This window comes from Apis florea, unplaced genomic scaffold (assembly GCF_048593485.1).
Source record: "Apis florea isolate Af1SG1 unplaced genomic scaffold, ASM4859348v1 contig_3493_pilon, whole genome shotgun sequence".
NCBI classification, from domain to species: domain Eukaryota; kingdom Metazoa; phylum Arthropoda; class Insecta; order Hymenoptera; family Apidae; genus Apis; species Apis florea.
The window spans coordinates 3,627,097-3,648,367 of record NW_028256772.1 but is presented as its reverse complement, the minus strand read 5'-3'; the positions used below and the strand labels follow the sequence as shown (position 1 = coordinate 3,648,367).

The 21,271-nt window shown below is 34.9% G+C and overlaps 2 protein-coding genes across 15 annotated transcripts in view; one reads left to right on the top strand and one right to left on the bottom strand.

Moving 5' to 3' along the window:
* Positions 1 to 4,013: 4,013 nt before the first annotated feature.
* On the top strand, positions 4,014 to 8,473 carry NUCB1 (Nucleobindin 1). Of its 13 annotated transcripts, XM_086912774.1 has the most exons (12): positions 4,121 to 4,407; positions 4,884 to 4,958; positions 5,150 to 5,279; positions 5,352 to 5,456; positions 5,544 to 5,765; positions 5,840 to 5,936; positions 6,009 to 6,085; positions 6,155 to 6,257; positions 6,357 to 6,537; positions 6,602 to 6,758; positions 7,483 to 7,524; positions 7,721 to 8,473. In XM_086912774.1, exons 2-12 carry the CDS (start codon positions 4,921 to 4,923, stop codon positions 8,198 to 8,200), a joined length of 1,632 nt encoding a protein of 543 aa, XP_086768900.1. In that variant the 5' UTR covers positions 4,121 to 4,407; positions 4,884 to 4,920; the 3' UTR covers positions 8,201 to 8,473. The 13 variants fall into 13 exon arrangements, with proteins under 13 accessions (XP_086768901.1, XP_086768908.1, XP_086768906.1 ...); XM_086912775.1 differs by lacking the exon at positions 4,884 to 4,958 and having other exon boundaries at positions 4,014 to 4,138; XM_086912780.1 differs by lacking the exon at positions 7,483 to 7,524 and having other exon boundaries at positions 4,091 to 4,318.
* A 5,548-nt stretch (positions 8,474 to 14,021) lies between these two features.
* The window catches only part of LOC100869985 (protein bric-a-brac 1), a 168,853-nt gene continuing 161,603 nt past the window's right edge, over positions 14,022 to 21,271 (bottom strand). The window contains exons 3-6 of one of the 2 annotated variants that reach the window (XM_086912772.1): positions 18,679 to 18,859; positions 17,607 to 17,692; positions 16,164 to 16,400; positions 14,022 to 16,072 (exon numbers count right to left, since the gene is read on the bottom strand). In XM_086912772.1, the coding sequence (XP_086768898.1) occupies positions 15,576 to 16,072; positions 16,164 to 16,400; positions 17,607 to 17,692; positions 18,679 to 18,859 (1,001 nt within the window). In that variant the 3' untranslated portion in view covers positions 14,022 to 15,575. The remainder of the gene's footprint in view (positions 16,073 to 16,163; positions 16,401 to 17,606; positions 17,693 to 18,678; positions 18,860 to 21,271) is intronic. The other variant, XM_086912773.1, reaches the window with a different exon arrangement.

Genomic DNA, 21,271 nt, shown 5'->3' with positions numbered 1-21,271 from the left:
TCAGGTTTAACCCTTTCCATGTCCATTGCCAGGATCTCACTCACGTGCCCAAGTGCTATTTGAGTGAGAGAAAGGCAATGGGCATGATGATCATAGTTCATAAGTTTCTAATAACTTTTTAGCGACTGATGATGCGTTAGCGTATCGTGCACGACGTAATTTCCACATTGTGTGTGTGTGGTTAGGCTGTGGAATTGCGTCGTTTATCATTTCAATCTAACTTCAAATATTTGAAATATTCAAGAATAATTTCATCACAATTCCTATAATAATTTATATCATGTGAAATTATATTTTCAAATTACGATTGGTATCAAATTTCGCGACATTTTATAAATAATTTAATTCTTTTAAAAGACATATCTTTCCAAAATATATATAATATATTTTGTAATTAAAATATATACGTATTTTCATCACGTTTCAACTCGCAATGGTCGCTAGCCATCGTCAGTCGATTTCAGGAAAATGGTACGTAAACTTAGAGTGTGAAAGTAGCGTGCCAAGCTCGGGTGTCGGAGGCGTCCCGGGACGTTTTCCCTAGTGTAGGCTTTTGCGCCCGAGTATTATGTGTGAGAATCGTTGAATGAATGTGTTGGTGTGCCTGCTTTGCCATTTTTTAAATATAGGGCTAGGTAGGATAGGTAGTATACTTCTGGTGTGCCTGTTAATTGTAAGTAGGTAGGGCCGGGCAGATTGTCACAGTCTCCGATCGGGTAGGCGCGTTTTCGTTCGTGGCAATCTGTTTCAGGAAATAAAATTTGAAGAATCGAGAATGAAGCTGAGACGAGTGGTCATCTATGACCATTTGTTTCTGGTTTCGATCATCGATTTTTCGAATTCGCGATCGCGGTCGCGAATTAAGTTTCGAAACGAACGTTGCACTCGAGATTCTGCGCATGTACGGACAATGATCATTATAGATCATTGGTCGTCCATGTGCATTTAGATTCCGCGATTTAGTCTTTTTTTTTTCTCTTTTTTTTTTCTCATTTACGATTAGTGAATCTCGAGTCTAGATTTAAGTTTCAGCGGGCATCGCGCCCGAAGGAGGAAGACCGAAGAGGCCCGACAAACTGTCACGAAGAGGGCTGCAACGAATGATTTCTCATCTTTTGGATCTCGTTTGAATCCAAAGCATGGGAAGTCATTATTACTACTATGTCACTGTGCTCGTTTTAGTAATATGTAGTATATGTTACCTTGTATCGTCTGGCCAATTTGCATGCTGGCCCATCGTTCATCCAGTCATCATGGGCATATCGCGATTTTGCATTAGTGTCGCGATAAATAAATTACGGTTTGAATTAGAGTTGCGTTTACAAATCTCGCGTTTTGAATTAGTGTTTCGATAAAATGATATTCGCGTTTGCTCAAGTGTTGCGTTCTAAAAGATATCGCGATTGTTTTTCAATTACTTTGCTTATGAATTAGCCTATTTTTTTTTATTTTTTTATTTAAACTTTAATCAATTTATCTTCTAGTGTTGCGATTTATGATATCGGGATTTTTTTTATTCGTAGAATAATAAATTTTGTATTAAATTCGTTTTAAGTATTAGTGTTGCGTTGATAAATGATCGCGTTGTTTAAAATAGTGTTGCGTTGATCAATAATCGCGTTTTTTACAGTAGTGTTTCGTTTAAAAATTGCCCATGTTTCTTCCACTTGGATTGTGGGAGATGTTCCTGCTCATCATGGATCGCCAGTGCAAAAAAGTTGCACAAAGGTGGTTGTACAACGGCAGTCTCTGATATGGCTGCAATTTTCCGCTATTAGTGTTGCGTATAATAAAATATGAGTGCATAAATTAGTTTATTAGAGTTTCGTAAATAATTAAAATATCTTAATGAGAAATAAGCTTTCGCGAGTCTTTTATCTTTTTTTTTTGTTTTTTGTTTTTTTTTATTAAGAATTGCATTGCAAATAGAACAAAGCACTCTTCGCGTTTTTCTTTCAATGAACTTTAGTATATTAGCGTTGCGAAATAGAAAAAATATTCCACTCACGGTTTGTTCGGATTTACATTGAGTGGATAATTTTTTGGTAACCCTTCTGGTTACCTTTTTCTTTTTCAGCACCCCTTGTTAAGAGCATTTGTTATTAAAAATACTGTTAAAAAAAAATATATAGATTTCTTTCTTATCAATGATTTTGTTTAAAATTATGAATTTTTTAAATATTTTGATAATTTGATTTTTTCTAGGAATTAATGTTTTCTTTTCTTAGATATAAATTATTTTTTAATCACTAATCCAGTAATTGAGTTTGTTACAGATATGAATTGAATGAAATAAATAGAAGAAAATAGAATAAAAAGAAGAAAAGAGGTACAGTTAAAATAATGCTTGATCTTCATTTATTAGAAATTAATTATCTAATATTTTACTAATTCTGTTTATAATCTGTTTCAGATATCTTTCAACGGAATAAAACGGAAGGAATAACTCAGTCCAATATTTCGTTATTAGATAAATCTTCCAATTTTTAAATAAAAGAAACATTTTCTGTGGGATTATATTTATAGGATTTATATGTGGTGTGTTTAATCTTCTCTTCTTCCTAAATGACAATCCTCGCCTTTCCTACTCTGATTCGAAATATATTCCTATTTTTCAATGAAAAAATCCTGAATTTCTTGCCTTCTTCGAACTCCTTTGCTATAAATAATCAATAGCAAGTTCATTCTTCCTGGCCATATATATGTCGTCATAAATTCTTAAAAATTGAAAAATTGTTAAGGATTATGAAAACAATCTTTTCGTAGAATCGAAAGGCAGGATTTTTAAACGAAATTTAATAATTTAATTCTTATGTAGGTAGAAATAATAAAAAAAAAGCTAGGTAAAATAGGTAGGATGTTTAAATAGTTTTAATGTTGCATTTAATTTTATTTTAGGATCTTTTACAAGGACAAAAAATTTCACTATAAAAAAACATTAAAATAAAAACGTATTTAGATTTAAGTGTATGCATAATTAAGGATATTAATTAAATAGATAATAAAATAATATATTGTAAATAAATAGTGTGGTTTTGTGGGAAGCTTATTTCTCTTGCTTTTTCTTTTTCTTTTTTTTTTCTTTTTTTTTTCTTTTTTTTGCTTTTAATTGTCAATTATTTTTCATTTCCATAATAATGGAAATGTAAAATATTGATAGAAAGTCTTTTAATTTAGGTTTTATTTTTAAATCTAGTTTTCTGTGTCGTTTTTCTGCACAATCATTTTGTAATTCTTCTTTCGCAACAATAAATGAAGACTTTGTATGAAAATAAATTTTGGCGCGAAAGAAGATTGAATGAAATCTAGTGCATTTTCTATATTTTGCTCTATATTTTTTGAATGGTTTAATTTTGTATATGTAGTTAGATTATAATATGTTAGATGGCGTAAGAAATATTCTGATCTTTTTTGAAATATCTCCTCAAAATATCGTACGAAATCTCTATTTCGTTTCTTGTCTGTGTTCGTATGTTCTATGGTCGTAGTAAATTATAGAGGGCGTAAGAAACATTTCAAAAGTTTTTTTCTTCAAAAGGTTGGTATTTCTGAACGTGAAATACAAAATTCCCTAAGATGTTGCTTTTTATTTCATTTTCTGTTATTGAATCGTTAACATCGGGTGTCGTATCTATTCTATGATTCATCTGTGACTTAGTTCATGATATAGTTATTAAAAAATTTATATTTTTTATCCATAGAAGAAAATTTCAGTTAATAAAAATTCTACTCGTGTTTTATTCCATGTATATCATCTGTGAATTTATATAAATATTTTTTTTTTATTTTTTAATTAGTATTAACATTGTAGTTTTATTATATATTTCTTCATCTTTCTTATTATATCTTATTTAATTTTTTGTAATATTACCTTTAAAAATATTACCTATTAAAGATAAAATTGTTACTTTTTGGTCGGTTGGTATTTTATTTAAAGTCGATAATGTTGGAAACATTATCTAAAATGATAAAGAAGCAAGAATTTGTTAAGACTGGGAATCAAAATACATTAGATGGTAAGTCTATTGTATATTTTGTCTATGGTAATATTATTTTATATATATATGAATACTACATATCAGATGTCTTCAGATAGTTAAAGAAATATCGTGAAATTATCAATGTTATTCACTCACCGGTATTGATTAATATTTATGTATTTTTCATTCATATGCCAATTGTTTGTATTTTTAAACTTTTCATTGTGATTAATATCATTTGATTACATTACGAAAATCAGTTCATATAGTATTAAATCAAGTGAAAAAATTGTGTGTTATCCTTCCAGCATCAGTAACAATTCTATAACTAAAATCACGTCATTATCTATTTTAGAAACAAACGTTATTACCACATATCACTGTATTTTCCTTATTTACTGGTTTATATCCATTAGATTTTCTAATAGTTGGTATTTCTATTTTATATATCATACGTTAAATATATGATATAAAACGCGTTCTCTTTTTTATCTCGCAATTGATATTATCACATATAATTATATTATTATGATTATTTGTACGAGAAAATCCAAAGATTATTCATTGATTAGTTTTTAAGTCAGAATAAAAATATTTGATCAGTGAAAATTTATAAGTATATTTGTACTTTTATTAAAAAAAAAAAAGATAAAAAGAAAAAGAAAAAATAACGGTAAACAAGATATTGAAAAGAATTCTTCTTAAATATATTTTTTTACATATGATTTCATTTAATTAGTTTGACTTTAAATACAAATTAGTAACTTCATTTTTTTTTTAAATTATTATTATTATTATTATATTTGAGTTTTTTTTATTGAAGATTATTTCTTTTTTTACGAAAAGTGTAAATAAAGTAAATACAGTGTATTTTAAAATAATTTTAATACTTAATTTGTCTAGTCAGTTGTTATATTATTTAATTTCCATTTGATGCAACATGATTGCAACATGTAATCAAATTAGTACATTTTCCGGGTAAATACTCCATTAGCAGAACTTTCTCTTTTAAGCAACAGCTGTTGTGCGTTATAGTGTTTTACGTATGTTAATTCGTCTTTTTTTTTTTTTAACAAACGCGATAAATCGAAAGATACAATCTAGCAATTTAATAATTTTTTTTATTATTAATTATTTTCATATATGTAATATATAATATTTTGTTATAGAAACATGCAATATTTCTTATTATTTCTTCTAATAAGTGTGACAATCCATTGGTCAATTGCACCACCTGTTAATCAAAAAAAAGATAAGGATCATGATAAAAATGATGAAGTTGAAGATGTGGAAGAAGTGGTATATTATTATTTGCAATAATACTAATATTTAATTTTATTAATAGTTATAATAAAAGTTTTTTTTACATAGGTAGATATGGAGTACCGTAGGTACCTAATGGAAGTTGTTCAAGCATTAGAAAGTGATCCTGAATTTCAAGCAAAATTGGAAAATGCATTGGATTCAGATATACGTGTAATTTAAAAATAAAAAATGACATTACATGCATTATATATAAAAAATAGATTTAATACAATATATATTTATAAATTTCCTTTTTAGACAGGGAAAATAGCTGAAGAATTACAGTTTGTAAATCGTAATGTTAGAACAAGATTAGATGAGATAAAAAGAGAAGAATTAGAAAGATTAAGACATCTTGCAACCAAAGAAAATGAATTGAAGAATGGTTTAGATGTTGACCATTTAAAAATACCTGAACATTTAGATCATACTAATACACGTACATTTGAAATTCAAGATCTAAAGAAATTAATTGCTAAGGTAATATACTGTTAGTAATTAAATCAAGTTTATTATTAATTAAATATCTATAAATAAATTGTTTTTTTATACAGACTACTAAAGATTTAGCAAAAGCTGATAGAAAGAGACGAGAGGAATTTAAACGGCATGAAATGGAGAAACAATATAAAGAAAGAGAAAAATTAAAACGTAATATTACAAAATGAATTAATAATTTAATTATGATAATATTGATTTTTCATATATTTTATTTTATTATAGAAATGAATGATGCAGAGAAAAAGAAATATGAAGAAGAATTGCAAACAATGAAAGAAAAGCAAAAAAAACATGAACCTGTAAATTATAAATATATTCAATATTTTTTCTTTATTCAATAGTCTTACTTTTTCTTATTTTTATTTTAGATACACCATCCAGGAAGTAAACAACAATTAGAGGAAGTATGGGAAAAACAAGATCATATGGAAAATGAAGAATTTAATCCTAGAACATTTTTTTTCTTTCATGGTATCATATATTATATTTTTATAATGTTATTTTTTTTTTTGTGATATTTTAAATCTTTAATAATTTAATCTAATAATTTATAAATAATTAATATTCAAGATGTTGATGGTAATGGAGTATGGGATCAAAATGAAGTTAAAGCTTTATTTTTGAAAGAATTGGATAAACTTTATGCTCAAGGAGCACCACAAGATGATTTTTTAAAACGAGCCGAAGAAATGGAAAGGATGAGAGAACATGTATTCAATGAAGCTGATCTCAATAAAGATGGTCTTATTAGGTATTTTATATATTTTAGTGAAGTTCATCAATTTTATGTTCATTATTTTATATCATTATTTCAGTTATGAAGAATTTTTGGAACAAACAAAAAAACCAGATTTTCAACAAGATGAAGGATGGCTAGGATTGGATGAACAACAAATTTATACTCAGGAAGAATTTGAAGCTTTTGAAAGACACAAACAAGAAGAGATGCAAAAAATGATTGCTAAAGGAATGGTGAGTATATTAATGTAGTAAAAATTATTGTGATTATTTGTTATATTTTTTAAAAGTATGCATATTATGTTGTGCATACTTTTGCATGCTTATTTTTATTAGGATTTTTTTTGTGCTTAAATGTACACCTTTAGTTTGTGAAATGAAAATGAATGAACTAATAAATCTAGAAAAAATTAATTGTACGTTTTATTGAAAATCTTATCGTTTTGAACCCGATGTTTTAAACGAACATTTTATTTTTATTTAAAAATAATTATTACATATTTTTATTAATTTTTAAGTTTTTTTGAAAAATTTCTTTAAAATCTTAAAAATGCATAATTTTAATGCTTCTAAATTTTATATAATTTGTGAATGATATTTACGAAACATTTGTGTTCGTTTAAAGTGATTGATTTAAAAGCTATAACAGTTTTTAAATCCATCTAATATATAGTTTGTAAGAAAATAATTGTGCAAAAAATTAATTAATGAATTGTATCAACTGCTTTAAAGTATTGCTAGAAAAATATTTATGTAATATTTTATTATTCAATAGTATTATAGTATTTTATTTCATTATTTAAAATTTACAAATAGCAAAGGGTACAATAATGCATTGTGTTATTAGTGATTATTTTTTATCCACATTAATCTTTTTTTTTTTTAAGAAGCATTGTTTATAGTGTTTTTAGTGTAATCGATAATAATTAGCTTGTGCACTTTTTGTTGCTGTTATTAGCTACCACCACACCCAGGTAGTATACCGGCACAATCCGAGCCGGTAAGTAATCCTAGCTTTTCAAAATATTTTTATCTAAAGCGAATATAAAATATAATTAAAAAATTTTTTTAATAATTAATAATAGTAACATAATAAAAAGAAACCAAAATTTACATTCTATATTTAACATATAAATAGTAAAAATCGAAATTAAATATGAATAGATTGTGATAATAATTTTGTTCGTATTTTTCAGTTTCCATCACAATATGGACATGCACCAGTTGCACCTGGATTAATTCCACCTCAAGTAGATTCAAATCAAAATGTTATACATCAGCAACAATTTCAAAATCCACAATATCAGCAACAGCCACAAATTGTAAATCCTCAGCAAATTCAACAACAACAACAATTCCAAAGACAAATACCGAATCAGCAATATCAATATGTGCAAGTACCTCAAGAACAAAATCCTGTTCAACAGTTACACTCTGCACCTATAGCAAATCAAGGGCAACCTCATTTGGTTCAACCTCACCAGTCTTTAGGTCAACAAATTCCAGTTCAACAGAATGAACATCCAGTTTCAAATTTGCAACAACAGCAAATAAATCAAATACCACAAAATATTAACGTGCCACAGCAAAATAATCAAAATCAGCCGAACTTGCAATCTACACAGATTCCTACACAGCAAGAAATTAATAAAGTACCAACTGATCAGAAAGTATAATTTTATCTCTAATAACAGGTAATATTTTTAAACATAATATGACAAAAAATTAGTCAAGATATGACAAGAAAAACGAAGCATTTAAAAAAAAAAAAGTTCAAATTTTTATCATTTTATAATATTTTTCATATCTTCGTTCTTCGTTTTCGTTTTCTCATTAATTCTCTAGCATCTGTATGTATACAGAACGCTAACGTTTCATGAAAGATTGAATAATTAATTTTTCGCATTTATCATTTAAAATATAAATAAAAGTATTTCAAAGAAACGCAATCGTTGAAAAAAACATTGTTTATTTTGCTACCTTAGATCCTTATGAAGTAGTAATTCGTTTATTCTGTAGTATTAGAAGCTACTACGTTTCTATGAAGAATAACATTTAAAATCATCGCGTGCATGGAATGATAAAAATTTAGGAGATGGGTATGATGTGCGATTCAGTGAAAAAAAAATCGTATTTAATTTCTCATATTTATTATTGCATACTGTTTATGTTAGTATATTACTTAGGTATACGTGCCAAATAGCAACTTAAATATATGATTGCGTGATTCATCTGTTTGTTTCACCCGTCAAGCACGGATAGGTAGGTAGGTGGGTAGGTAGGTAGGTAGGTAGGTAGATAGGTAGGTAGGTAGGTAGGTAGGTAGGTAGGTAGGTAGGTAGGTAGGTAGGTAATGTAACGCTTACTCTACTATATATAAGGTGTATTTATAATTATAGCATATGTTGGTAGAACGTCATCTTACATGCTAATCGGTAATAAATAAAAGAGGAATTCGTAATGGGTGACAGGTTTTGCTTGCATCCGTGACTAACGTAAACTATTTCCAAAGCCTCATTTGAGGTGTTCGGAAGGAAACGGAAACAAACGTCGCTTCGCGATTCGTCACGGGTACACACACGTTTCGAGCGTTTTCTTAAAGTCACGCGCGCAACTATTCGTATAGTGTGTCGGTTTTAATCAATTCGACTATCTACTCAAAAGAAATACTTTGTTTTTAATGTAAATAGAAACAATAGTAACTATAAACTATCGCCATCTGCAAAGAAACTTGCGTTTATCGTCATTTTTTGGACAGCGAGCGTCTTCTATTGTAAGCTGCGACAATTTTGAATGAATCGATCGAGATTAGAAACTGAAACGAAGACAATTAGACACAATTCGCAGGTTCACGCGATCGAGGTTGAAAAGTGATAGAAACATGTATATAACAACCGCAATAACGATTCGGAGACATTCTCTAAAATTTCGAGATAAGAACTGGTCGGAAATTGCTACGATCAACTTCGATCGCGAGAGCGCATTACGTGGTCCTTTTCGATTTCGCTCCTAATTATTCGCGAGGCACTGGTCGGAGGCCATCTGCGCTCCTCAACATTATTTGCAAGCGCCTTTAAAAATATTTATCCGTACCTTTCAGAACGCCTTTCTACCTCTTACTACATCGACCAATGCCTCGTTAGCGCACTATGGCGGCAAATTCAAATGAAACAGAGGCTCGGATCTTAAATTACATAAAATACCTTTACGACCGGACAAATAAATATATTACAGGTTACGTTAATAAAGATGAACTTTGTCGTTTAATAATGTTGCATCCTTCTATTTACAGTGAACGCGCGATTGTGCTTGTTTGTCGCGTAGCATATTGTGTGTTTCTTCCTTAGTGTATTTGTTCCAAGAATGTGTTTCTCTGCTTTCGACATCGCTTTATCTCTCCTTATTTCTCTTTTCGTTCGCTCGTTTACATTCTTTTCATACACTTTTCACTCGGATCTCTTACCTTTTCTAGTACTTATTTTATCTCTCTTATATATTTCTTCCCTTTATCTTTTCTTTGCATTCTTTATTCGCTTATCCTTTCAATTCTTTCAAACTTCCTCTTGTTTCACATTTTCTTGAGTATGTACGTGTCGTGTAATCTGTATATGTATGTATGTATATGTATGTATGTGTATGACATCGCTCAAAATGCGTAGGTAAAGTGGTCGGGTGTGTGTGGCGTGTGTGTGTGTGTGTGTTTGTGGACGCATACGTTGGATATTGCCCCACGACTGGGCGTATACGATTAAATAATCGGATTCTGAAAAATGTGCGGTTCTATTGTTCGACTAATAATTTCTGTAAATTAGGATGCCACCTATAGTTTAGTCTCGAATATTTAGCCGTTACTGCAGCAGAATAACGCGTGCCGTTCCACGTTGTCCTTCGACCGCGTTCCTTCCGCTGTCGTAACGTCCTTTCGTTAAACGCAGTTACGTGTTACATCCTGTAAACTAGTCGTAAATCGCGGATACAGGGATTACTACGCTTCGTTATCGTTTTACTCTTTACGGCCTGCTTGGATTCTTTTTGAATGTTTCTTTTTTTTTTCTTTTTTCTTTTTTTTTTCTTTTTTCATCTTCTCCTTCTCGTGTATACGTGTGGCGCGTATGTCGGGTCGATCATTATTATAATAAGACATTACATCTCGAAGCTAAGGCGAAAATAAAGGAAAGATTCGGCGCGTGCACGTAATACATTTCAGATCCTGTATTCTTGAACTAGAACGAATGTTAAAAATTTTTTGTTTGCAATTGCAGCCGAGTGGTTCGCTGCCTCGTGGCCAGCCGCGTCCCGCTCGCAAACTTTCCACGCGTTTTCCTCTCTTTCTCCCTCCTCCCTCCCCATTCTCCGTGATCCTATCGAGGATTTCTTTATCGCGAGATCTTCCGCAAGACTTTCCACCCCTTCGATCCATCTTAGCCGGGCCGCGTTACATTTTTCCACTCGGATTCGCAAAGAAATCGGGAAGAAGAAGATGGACGCGCAAGATGGATCGAGAAAAGCGGGAAACTCGAGCGAGACGGATCGATATGCGAGCGAAACGTAAAGTACAGGCCACGAGGACAAATGGGATAGGTTTATTCCTCGAAAGTGGTATACTAGCGTCACGCCTGTCCGTCCTTATGTTGCCTCGATAAAAATTCTAAGAGCTACTTTGTCTTCGACTCTAAGATCCTTACTTTTGTCTAACTTAATTCTCCCCGTGAACTTTTGTTTCGTCCTCGACGACGTTTGAACGGAAAACTGCATCATCTTCCTTCAACGTAAAACGCATCCAGCAGCAACCTTATAGCGTCAATATATCAATTTATGTATATATATACTTTTTTTTTTGTCTCATATATATTTACTTTACTTTGTGTCCTATATCAATAATAGCGTATTAGATGCATTTTTTTTTTTTGTTCACTTACACCTTATGTATGTAATATAAGTATCTTTGTTTTTTCTTCATCTGTTCACAGATATATCAAAAATGCGCAAACGAAAGATTCTCGAAATATCCGTTCCCTCTGATAATTTAGTTACACGCTTTTCTTCTTCTACTTTTCATCCCCTCCCCTCCTCTCCCCCTATTTACCATCCATCTTCGCTCTTTCTCTCTCTCTTTCTCTCTATCTCTCTCTCTCTCTTCCTCTCTTTCTCTCTCTCTCTCTCTCTCTCTTTCATACAAGCGAATCAAAAAGAAACGTTTACGAGAATATGCCATTCAGGGTATTACCGGTGGTGGGTTGATCCAAAACAGAAATTTTGTCAGGTTTGCTTGTAGATTTTGTACATTCGCTCTACACGCACACAAAAGTTTCGTAGACACATTGCGTAATCGATGGAAAAAAAAAACAAAAAAAAAAAAAAAAAAAAAAAAAATCCACTATTCCAACCAGATCCGATTCGAATCGATCGAGAACGGGTATCGATATTGTTTAAAATTAAAGCCAACAATTTTATTTATTTATTTATTCTTCTTTTTGCAAAATATTCGAGTTCCTCCTTTGATTCTATCCTCGACTATAAACACCGTGTTGTTTAATCCTCGCAGAAATCGCGCAGCGTCGCTAAACACTTCGAGACGAGACGAAGAGAATATGTGTATATACGTACTAAGAAGTAGTAATAGTTTTTGTTTTACGCAACGTCCCCACAAATAATTCTTTGTATCTTTGTCATCTGTACTTTATTTTTTTTTTTTTTTTTTTTTTTTTTGCTTTTCCCTCTTTCTTTCTTTCTTTCTTTCTTTCTTTCTTTCATTTTGTTTCTTCTATTTCTTTTCCACTTTTGTCGGAAATGATTCATTTGGTGATGCGAAATTTCGAATGATTTTTTCATCACGTACACAAGTGATCACGGTCTATGGGACACGTAAAATTTTTTTTTTGTTTTTTTTTTGTTTTTTTTTGTTTTTTTTTTTTTGTTTGAAAGGCACTTGCTACTTTTTTTTTTATACAATATTAATTTTAATCTTTTCCACATTCTCGCCTGTTCACATTCCCCATCCTTTTCTCTCGCACACTCTCTCCCTAACCCCCTCCATCGTTCCGCTAATTCTTTCTCGCAATTTCGTTCGCGGCTCTTTGAATATATATATATATATATATTTTTTTTTCCCCCCCTTTCTTCTTCCAATTCCATCTCCTCGCTTTGACTCACGAGTTTCTTTTGCTCCACCCTGCCGCTGGTTTCGTTCAAATTTACCTTCTCGTTGAACACATTAAGCCTAAATCGTAATAAAATCTTTTAAATTCGCGATCTATCATTCTTCTTTCTTTCTTTTTTTTTCTTTTTCTTTTTCTTTCTTTTTCCCTTTCCTCAATCGATCGCCTTTCTCGCGTGTCGTTCCGATTTTCACGAAAAAATAAAACGTGCTCGATCGGCACTTTTTTTTCTCGTCGACCGAATATTTTTTTTTTATTTTTTTTTTTTTTTTTTTTAGTTTCATCCAAAAATCTTTTGTATCAAGAATAACGCGTTTTAGAGATTTTTCCCGAATTTAATTTTCTAATCGCCGATAATTAACTTGCTAATCGATTCCTCTCGGAACTTTCGTACAAACCGTTTAAAGCTTCCATAGGGGAGTGGCGCGAGAACAACGTTTTCTAAAAAGATTGCCTAAACAACGTATAACACGACGGATAGCCTATACGCCCCCATCTTTCTTTTTTTTTTTTTTTTCCTTTTTTTTTCTCTCGAGCAAAAGCGAAAAGCGATGGTCTTTTCCTTTTACAGAAGGCCACTTCGAATTTTTTTTTCTTTTTTTTTTTTTGTTTACTTTTTAATACTTACAAAGAGTCACTCGAACCAGTGTGCCAACTTTAAAAAATTTGCTTTGTTTTTTTTTTCTTTTTTGTTGTTTAGAAAATTTCGTTCTCTCTGTCTCACGCTCTCCCTTCTTTCTCTCTGTCTCTCCTACCCCATTCGCTCTCTCATTCTTCCCATTCTTCCTGTCCATCTCTCTCTCTCTCTCTCTCTCTCTCTCTCTCTCTTTCTCACTGTCTTCCCCCTCTTTCTGTTCCTAGGATGACTAGGTTCCGGATACGAACTCGCTCGTAGACGTCGCACGAGATCTCTTGAACGGCGGTTCGTGGCAAGAACGATCGAGGAGTAGACGCGAATGAAATTCCGTGCTGAATTCATTGAGAGTTGACAATGTCGCGCGATTAATAATCCAACAATCGGTCCAACGATACTGATCGGTGGCCAGAATTCGAAAGGGAAGCGGCCGGTTTGTTTGTTTGTTTCGACGGCTACTCGACTCGCATTGTTCTTCGATTGTCGAGGATCGAGGGTCTTCTTTCGCGAAAAGTCGTACGCATAATATGTAAAATTTTGAAAAATAGCACGATCTTTCCGAAAAATAATCCATTCATCCGCGCGCGCACGCATTCTTCGCATCACGTTCACGCATCCAGATTTTTTTTTTTTTCTTTCCAAAAAATTTTTCACTCATTCGTACACACGATATTACAGGCAATCTTCTCGCGCATTTATCGATCATTTTCTCTTGTTCCAAATTCAATGAATTTCGCGGTAGTGAGTCGTCGTTAATTTTTTTTTCTTTTTTTTTTCTTCGTTTCCTAATCTCTAAACCTTATAATTTTTATACTTGGCATACCCCAAATATGGCAGGAAGGCAATCATTACACTTAATAAAGTACAGCAATCGGTTTTTTTTTTTGTTCTTTCTTGCGTGCTAACGCGATCGCACTTAGTCAAACAACATTTTTTTTTTTTTTTTTTTTTGGTTTTTTTCTTTCTTTCTTTTTCGTTTTTTCTCCTTCATTCCGCAGAGATTCAGTCGTCGTCGTTTCATAAAAATCGACGAACGATCGCAAGAGAATTTTGTACATCTCTTTCGCTCTCTCGTAAGATTCTTTTTTTCCTCCGTTTTTCTTCATTTTCTTTTTTTTTTCCTTCTTTTTTTTTCTTTTTTTTTTTTTTTTTTTTCTCGGAAGCGCAACGTTTCACCAATCGATCCCGCGTTCTATGAACGCCCTAATTTCACCAGTCGTCACCCTTTCTCGCAGCGTCTCGCGCTGCCTACTACACCTTATCCGCCCGTGTGCACACGTGGCGTTTGTGGTTTCTTAATAAATCGGCGAGTCCCCGATAATATTAAAGCCGCGTCTCGAACCGCGGCGGGAATACTGGCTCGTGATACAAGATCTCACCAATTACTATACATTTGGCATATTAAACGTATGGTATATATGCATAAGATATATAAATCTCGAGTGTGTGAGCGTGTGTCCGTGTAGCACGCGAATTCCCCTCCCTCCCCTTCCCCTCTCTCGCTCTCTCTCTCTCGCTTTTCCAACCGCTTGTTTGACGCGCAGGGATGCCTCGCAAAGAAGAATGTCGCGGGTTCCTAATCGAGCGATTAGCCACGAATAGAACGTTCTCTCTTAAAATAGGCGGCCTTGGAGCGGCTGCGAGCGGAGCGGAGAGGAGCTCGGTCGAGCGATCGCGATCGATGCTCGAGGGTGTTTCGGTCGGGAGGAAGGTTTCGTTAGTATGCGAGAAATTCGAGGGGATTCGAGGGATCGAGCATCGATCATCGAGTGTGCGTTCCCTGAACGTCGTCGCTTCCTCGATTCCCCCTTCATTCAATCATTTCCCCTCTCCCCCGATTTTTGATTGTAAATCTCGTCGAACGAGATATATATATATTTATATATGTATATATATATATATTTATTTATTTATATATATATAGATATACATATATATAAATATATATGTATATATACTGCAGTATCGTCGCGAGGACGAATGATCGACCGAATACGAATCGTTCGAGAATGGAAGAGACGCGATCGGTCGCGATATCACCGTGCGAATCCTCCACCTTCGAATAATCCGTATAGCCGAGCGTCGCCTCCCCGGAGACTCGGCTCTGCGCGATGCGTCGTCGACGATTGCGACGATGGCAGAATCCATCTGTTGGGAGGATCGCGATGGAAGTGGGACGACGACGACGACGATGACGACGACGCTGTTCCGCCGATCCAACAACAATTAGCTCGTTCTATCTCGAGCCTGCCTTGCTTACTATTCGCAACGCGAGTCCGTCAACGGCTCGAGCTTAACGGGGATCTTGTCCTTGTCCTTGAGCCCGTGCGGACTCTTCACGAGATCCGCGATATCCTCCTGAAAAAGGGTCTCCGGCCGCGGGCTGACGAAGCTTCGTGCCGGTTTGTAGGTCATCCCGCTCACGCCGATCCCGACTTCCACGCTGCTCGGTATGTGGCCGGGATCCATGAGGGGGCCGAGAGGGCTGGCGAGGGGGCTCTCCATCGGGCTCTCGGGTGGACCACCGCTTCCCGGGCTTCCTAGGCCAAGGTTCAACGGCGAGTTGCCGGTGTTGCCGCCGTTGTTGCTCCCGATAATTGGCCCGCTGTTATTGTGGTGGTGTTGGCTGGCCTGCATCGCTGCCTGCAGATTCGACGTGAGGCTCGTGGACAGATTCGTGGAGAGATTTGTCGCCATCATGTCGTGCTGTTGCGAGTGCGCCGCCGCTACCATGCTGCACATTTGATGCCGCAGTCCTGTGTACGCCGATGCACCGAAAATAATTTTTTTTTTATTAATATTGTTGTTGTGTTTCGACAGGGGAGAGGAAGGGGAAGTCGTTATTACCTTGAGCGACTGCGGCAACCGCGGCCGCGGCTGCCGCTCCGGGACTGACAGCGCCTTCGGGACCGTTGCAGGCCGCGTAATTCGCCAAACCGGGATACATCGTTGGCTCTTCCTTCACCATGTGCGGGGAATGGCCGTCGCGGAACACGACGGCTCGGATCACGCCGCGGATGTGCTCGTCCGGCCAAACGCCCAACAGAATCCTTTGCGGCCTGCCTCTACCTTTTGGGCGAAGATCTGAAGGAACGAGGGCGAGATTAGTATTTTTTTTCTTTTTTCTATTTATAGCGCGTGTAATATCATTTCGACTCGATTCCAGATCGATTTGGTTGAGATAGAGGAAACGAATTTTTTCTCTGTTCTTTATTTCTTTCGGTCGAATTTTAATTTTTCTGTGGATATTAATAAATTGTATATTATATATCCAAGTCGGAGAAGAATCGAGGAATCACGTGTGCATAACTTGTTCGACGAGTTATTATTCGTTCTCGAAACGTATTTCGCATTTGAGTCGAGAGAATATGTTATTATATACGACGTATAATTTATGCATATTGGATTGGTAAGGAAAGTTATGTCGGTTTTTGATTTTGCTAAGATACACAATTTCAAATGTAGCACGCATTATATATTTATAATAAATTCGTTTTACGCGTATGAAATATTCTATTCCCCGTCTAAACTTAGAAATCAATGTAAACTAACAATAAGCCGTTGTAACAGTTGAACACGTAAAATATATCTGTTTTCAATGGCATTTCATACGTATTATGTATGAATTTAAATGGGATATAAATGCAGAATATCGCTGCAAAAATCGCTGCTATATCTTTGAAAAGTGAACGTATCGGTTAAACGTTAACAACTTTCGTAATCGATATAATTTAATCCTTTCGAGAGACGGATTTTTCTTTTACCGATGAATACAACGATAAAAAGAAAAAAAAAATGAATGTCTTGTCACAGGATTGAAATATAAATGTAACTACTCGATAATTTAAAAAGTTTATATCAACTTATCGGATTATTATAAGGATTTCGAACGTTTACTAAAAATATCTGAAACTCTTCTGACTCGGATTTTTCTATTAGACGTAATAAATTGAGAAAATTTCCAAAATGAGATTAAAATTTTCACTTCTAATAAAATACTCTTGTCTCTTATCTTTTATAATAATAAAAAAAAAAATTCGTATAAAAAATAATTCGGAACTTAAGTTTTCTCGAAAGGATTAAACTATTTTATATACGCGAATAATAATAATAATAATAATAATAAATTGATTTGTATTTTGCTCTGATAAAATCGACATTTACATTTCCACATCCATTCACAATCCAATATTATATAAAACGTGACGATTCGTCTAATTTTTTTCTTCTTTTTTTTTTTTTTTTTTTTTCAGACAAATTCCTGAGGGACGAAAATGAAGGTGAACTTACCAGCTCCGCCATCGGCGCTCGGACCTAGCATATTATGTACTCGATTGGCATACAACACGAACGTCGGGTAAGGGATGTCGTATTTCCTGTAACAAAATGTCACGAAGCGTCTCACAATCGGAAGAATTAAATTGCTTGGTACGATTGCAGATCGTTTTGCTTGGTCAATCCGGGTCAAGAAAAAAATCGATTCTCGTAAAAATTCTCGTAAATATTATCGAGTTCGTTCCGCGAAACATTGCCCGATCGAAACGCACTCGCGCTCGCACAAAGGAAAAAGAACCTTTAACGACTACGCGTTATTACGCGCGTACGATACGCGTTTTACGAGCAAGCTGTAAAAGTTCTTAAGTCGACCGCACGCCGAACACCCAATGGCCAATTGTTTTCTCCCTGTTTTAACCCATTTACATCCGACACACATGGTTTACCGCCCGTGGTGGTAACCGCGATTCTCGCAACTAAATCATTTTGACCGAATCGCTCGAAACTTTCACGGCAAATTGTTCGCCCCGACAAAACAAACTGTAACGTGGCGGGAATTAATTTCGCTTAGCCGTTGAAAAATAACTGGCGGTAACTGAAAAACCCGGTGATACTTTTGTCTCGAGTGATTAAACCGATCGATTTTAACGACGGCACTCGCAAATATTGCGACGTTAATCGTTTACTCCCCTTCCCCCCTCCCCCTCCCCCTCCCCCCTCGTTATAATAGGGGGATCGATTGAAAATTTCCACGGTTGCAACCACGGTGGTCCGATGAACTTTCTTAGTTTAATTTGTCTCGTCGCGCCGCAAATATCCATCTAATAATTCAATTCTTCTTTCTTCTTCCCTAAACGGAAAGGGAGGGAAATCTGTCTCATGCAGATGTAATTCGACCGGATTAAGTAGCGGCGCGACGCGATTCGTTTTAACGCGGAGAAATTCGGTTTCCTTTGATTTCAAAATTACGGAAAGGGGGAGGGAGGGAGAGAGAGAGAGACGCGAACGAAACGCGATAAAGAACGTGTATGCATGCGTATATATATATATTGGGAAAAAAGAAATGTTGAAAAAATTGGATATTCACCTAGCTGCCTGGCTCAAGGACAATCCTTCCTTCAGGACGCTGAAGATCGCCTCCGCCATCGTTTCCGGTCGCCAAGATTTGAGTGGGCCACGTTCACGAAAGCGCAGATTGTGGACCAGGCTCTGATTGGTGTTCCAGCATTTCTGCCACATCGATTGCAGCTGATACTGGTAGCTGTCTGCTAGTTTACGCCCCCCGTGGAAAAGAGAAAACAGAAAAAGCCGAGCGTTAGTACGAGTCGTATGAGTTCGAACAAGGGAGAGAAGAGATATTACGCGTGACGTGTAAAGACGTGTATAAAGGGAGCGACGAATCATTAACATCGACGATCATCTCAACTTTTCGACCTTTTTTTTTTTTCCTTTTTTTTTTCCTTTTTTTCTTTTTCTTTTTTTTTTTTTTTTTTTTCTCCCCCATTTCATTATACGTTTTCGTTATTCGTGACTCATCGGTTTCGTTAACACGCGATCGATTCGAATCGATCGATCGAAAAGTTGATTCGCCGTGTTACGCGAGCGTGTAAACGGACGCGCGTCGATTCGCGCGAACGAATATATGCAAATGAATTGAAAGAATCAAATTGAATCGAATCGAATCGTTTCGAAAGCGACGACGATTCGAATTCGACGAAATCGATACAAGCCATACGACAATATAAATAGGGTAAATAAACCAGACGTAGGTAAGTCGAGCGAAGGTGCGAGTATCGTGTACTTAGGTTCCTTTGTAGCTGGTTGGGGCGTAGCGTACCTGCGAACAAAGTATTGAAAGGCAAGTTGCGGCGGGGATATGTGGGAGCGGGAAATAAACACTACGTGTCGTGTATACGTTAACGTATCGATTGTATTATCGTTGGCGTACAATCGTTATATAGAATAAAACAAAGAGGGAGAGAGAAAGAGAAGAAAAAAAAAAGAGTGAAAGAAAAGAGAAAGAAAGAAGTTCTTAACGAAACAAGCTCGATCGTTAATAGAAAATATTTTGCTTAAACGTTACACGGTAATCGCAGTCTCGCGCAACCGTTTGGCATCTGCGCTTGCGCATGCGCAACGCGAGCGAACGAACGAACGCGAGTATGATACGACTCGAATACCGGCTACGCCACGAACGGCTGGCCTCAATTCGCAACGATTATTTAATAGTTAACTTATTGGGTTTAATTGAGCATCCTCCAATTTGACGATTAATACAATTAATTGGAAAGAAACGCGCGCGTGCGCGTCGGTGCACGCGCACGCGTGTACGATCGAAATATCCGAGTCGTCGTCGGGCTTCTCGTTTTCAAAGAGGGATTAACTGACGATCGGACGAATAAACGCTTGTTCTTTCTTATCGAAACAACTTGTGTTACGCAACTTCCTATCTCGTTCTTCCTACGCAGAAATTAACGTTTCCGAATCTCCGAGTCGGAGATGCTCGCAGAGTATAAGAATAATATGACCATCGCCAATCGTGAAACGCGATACATACGCGCTGACGTCACGAAATGGATGGATTATAAATACAATTAAGAGTCATTTAATAAAAGTTTCCCGAAATACTCTCGAGAGTTATTTTTTTTTTTTTCTTTTACGATGCTGCTGCGTTCACGTTGAAAATTATTCGCAAAAAAAAAAAAAAAAAAAAAAAATACTCCCGAGAGTAATTGTCAATAATTTCATTGTGAAATTTCGTTTCGCATCTTAATAATAGACTTTACGTATCTGACATATATATTTTTCCGCGGTCGCGAAACGTTCATTACGAAACGTATTGTCAACGTGGCGTCCCACCACCAATTCTACGTTTAAAAATCTTTTGTAGGGAATCTCGTCAAGTGTGTCCTGTTCGTGGAGTATTCTACGATGATCGGACAATAGGCCCGTGGTTACACGATTACAAAAGTAATCGAGATCGATTTAACGCGATCTCCGTTGCAATTAAAGGGAAACGACGCATGAATATCAGTTTGAAAATTACCGCGACGCGCGAGGGCGGCTATCGTATATTTATCAACCGAGCAACGGGGTTGACCCGTGTTACGCGATAAACGTTAAAAGGTTGTACCTCTCGTGTAACGCGAGCGCTCGAAAGTGTCGTTTATTCGCTAATTGCGGAGAACGCTTACGAATGCAATGTTTCACGAGTTTCAAACGTTTTTCAGGGAATACCCGCGATTTCTTTAATTCGTGAGAGTTTCGAAAGGGAGTTTTAGAATGCGGAGAGGTACGCTATAGTGGATAAAATTACGAGATAAAATCGAGAAAAACAATAATATTACTTGTGATATAAATTTATAAATATTATAGCGAATTTTGAATTTAAAAAAAAAAAAAAAAGTACAATTTCAACGAAATTGGTTTTTTTTAATTTTTTAATATCATTCTCGTCATTTCTCGTCACCTTCGTGTATTATTCTTTTTCGAAATTTTCATTTTCTACGATATTAAAATTCAAAGATTCTCCGATCTAAAATTGATATATTTTTTTTTTTTTTAGTAATAAAAAATATCCAATCATCATGATATGTATATATTTTTTCTTATTTCAAATGTTAGTGTTTTATAATTTTATCCACTTCGTGTGAATGTTTGTGTTTTCGGTGAGCGTAGAA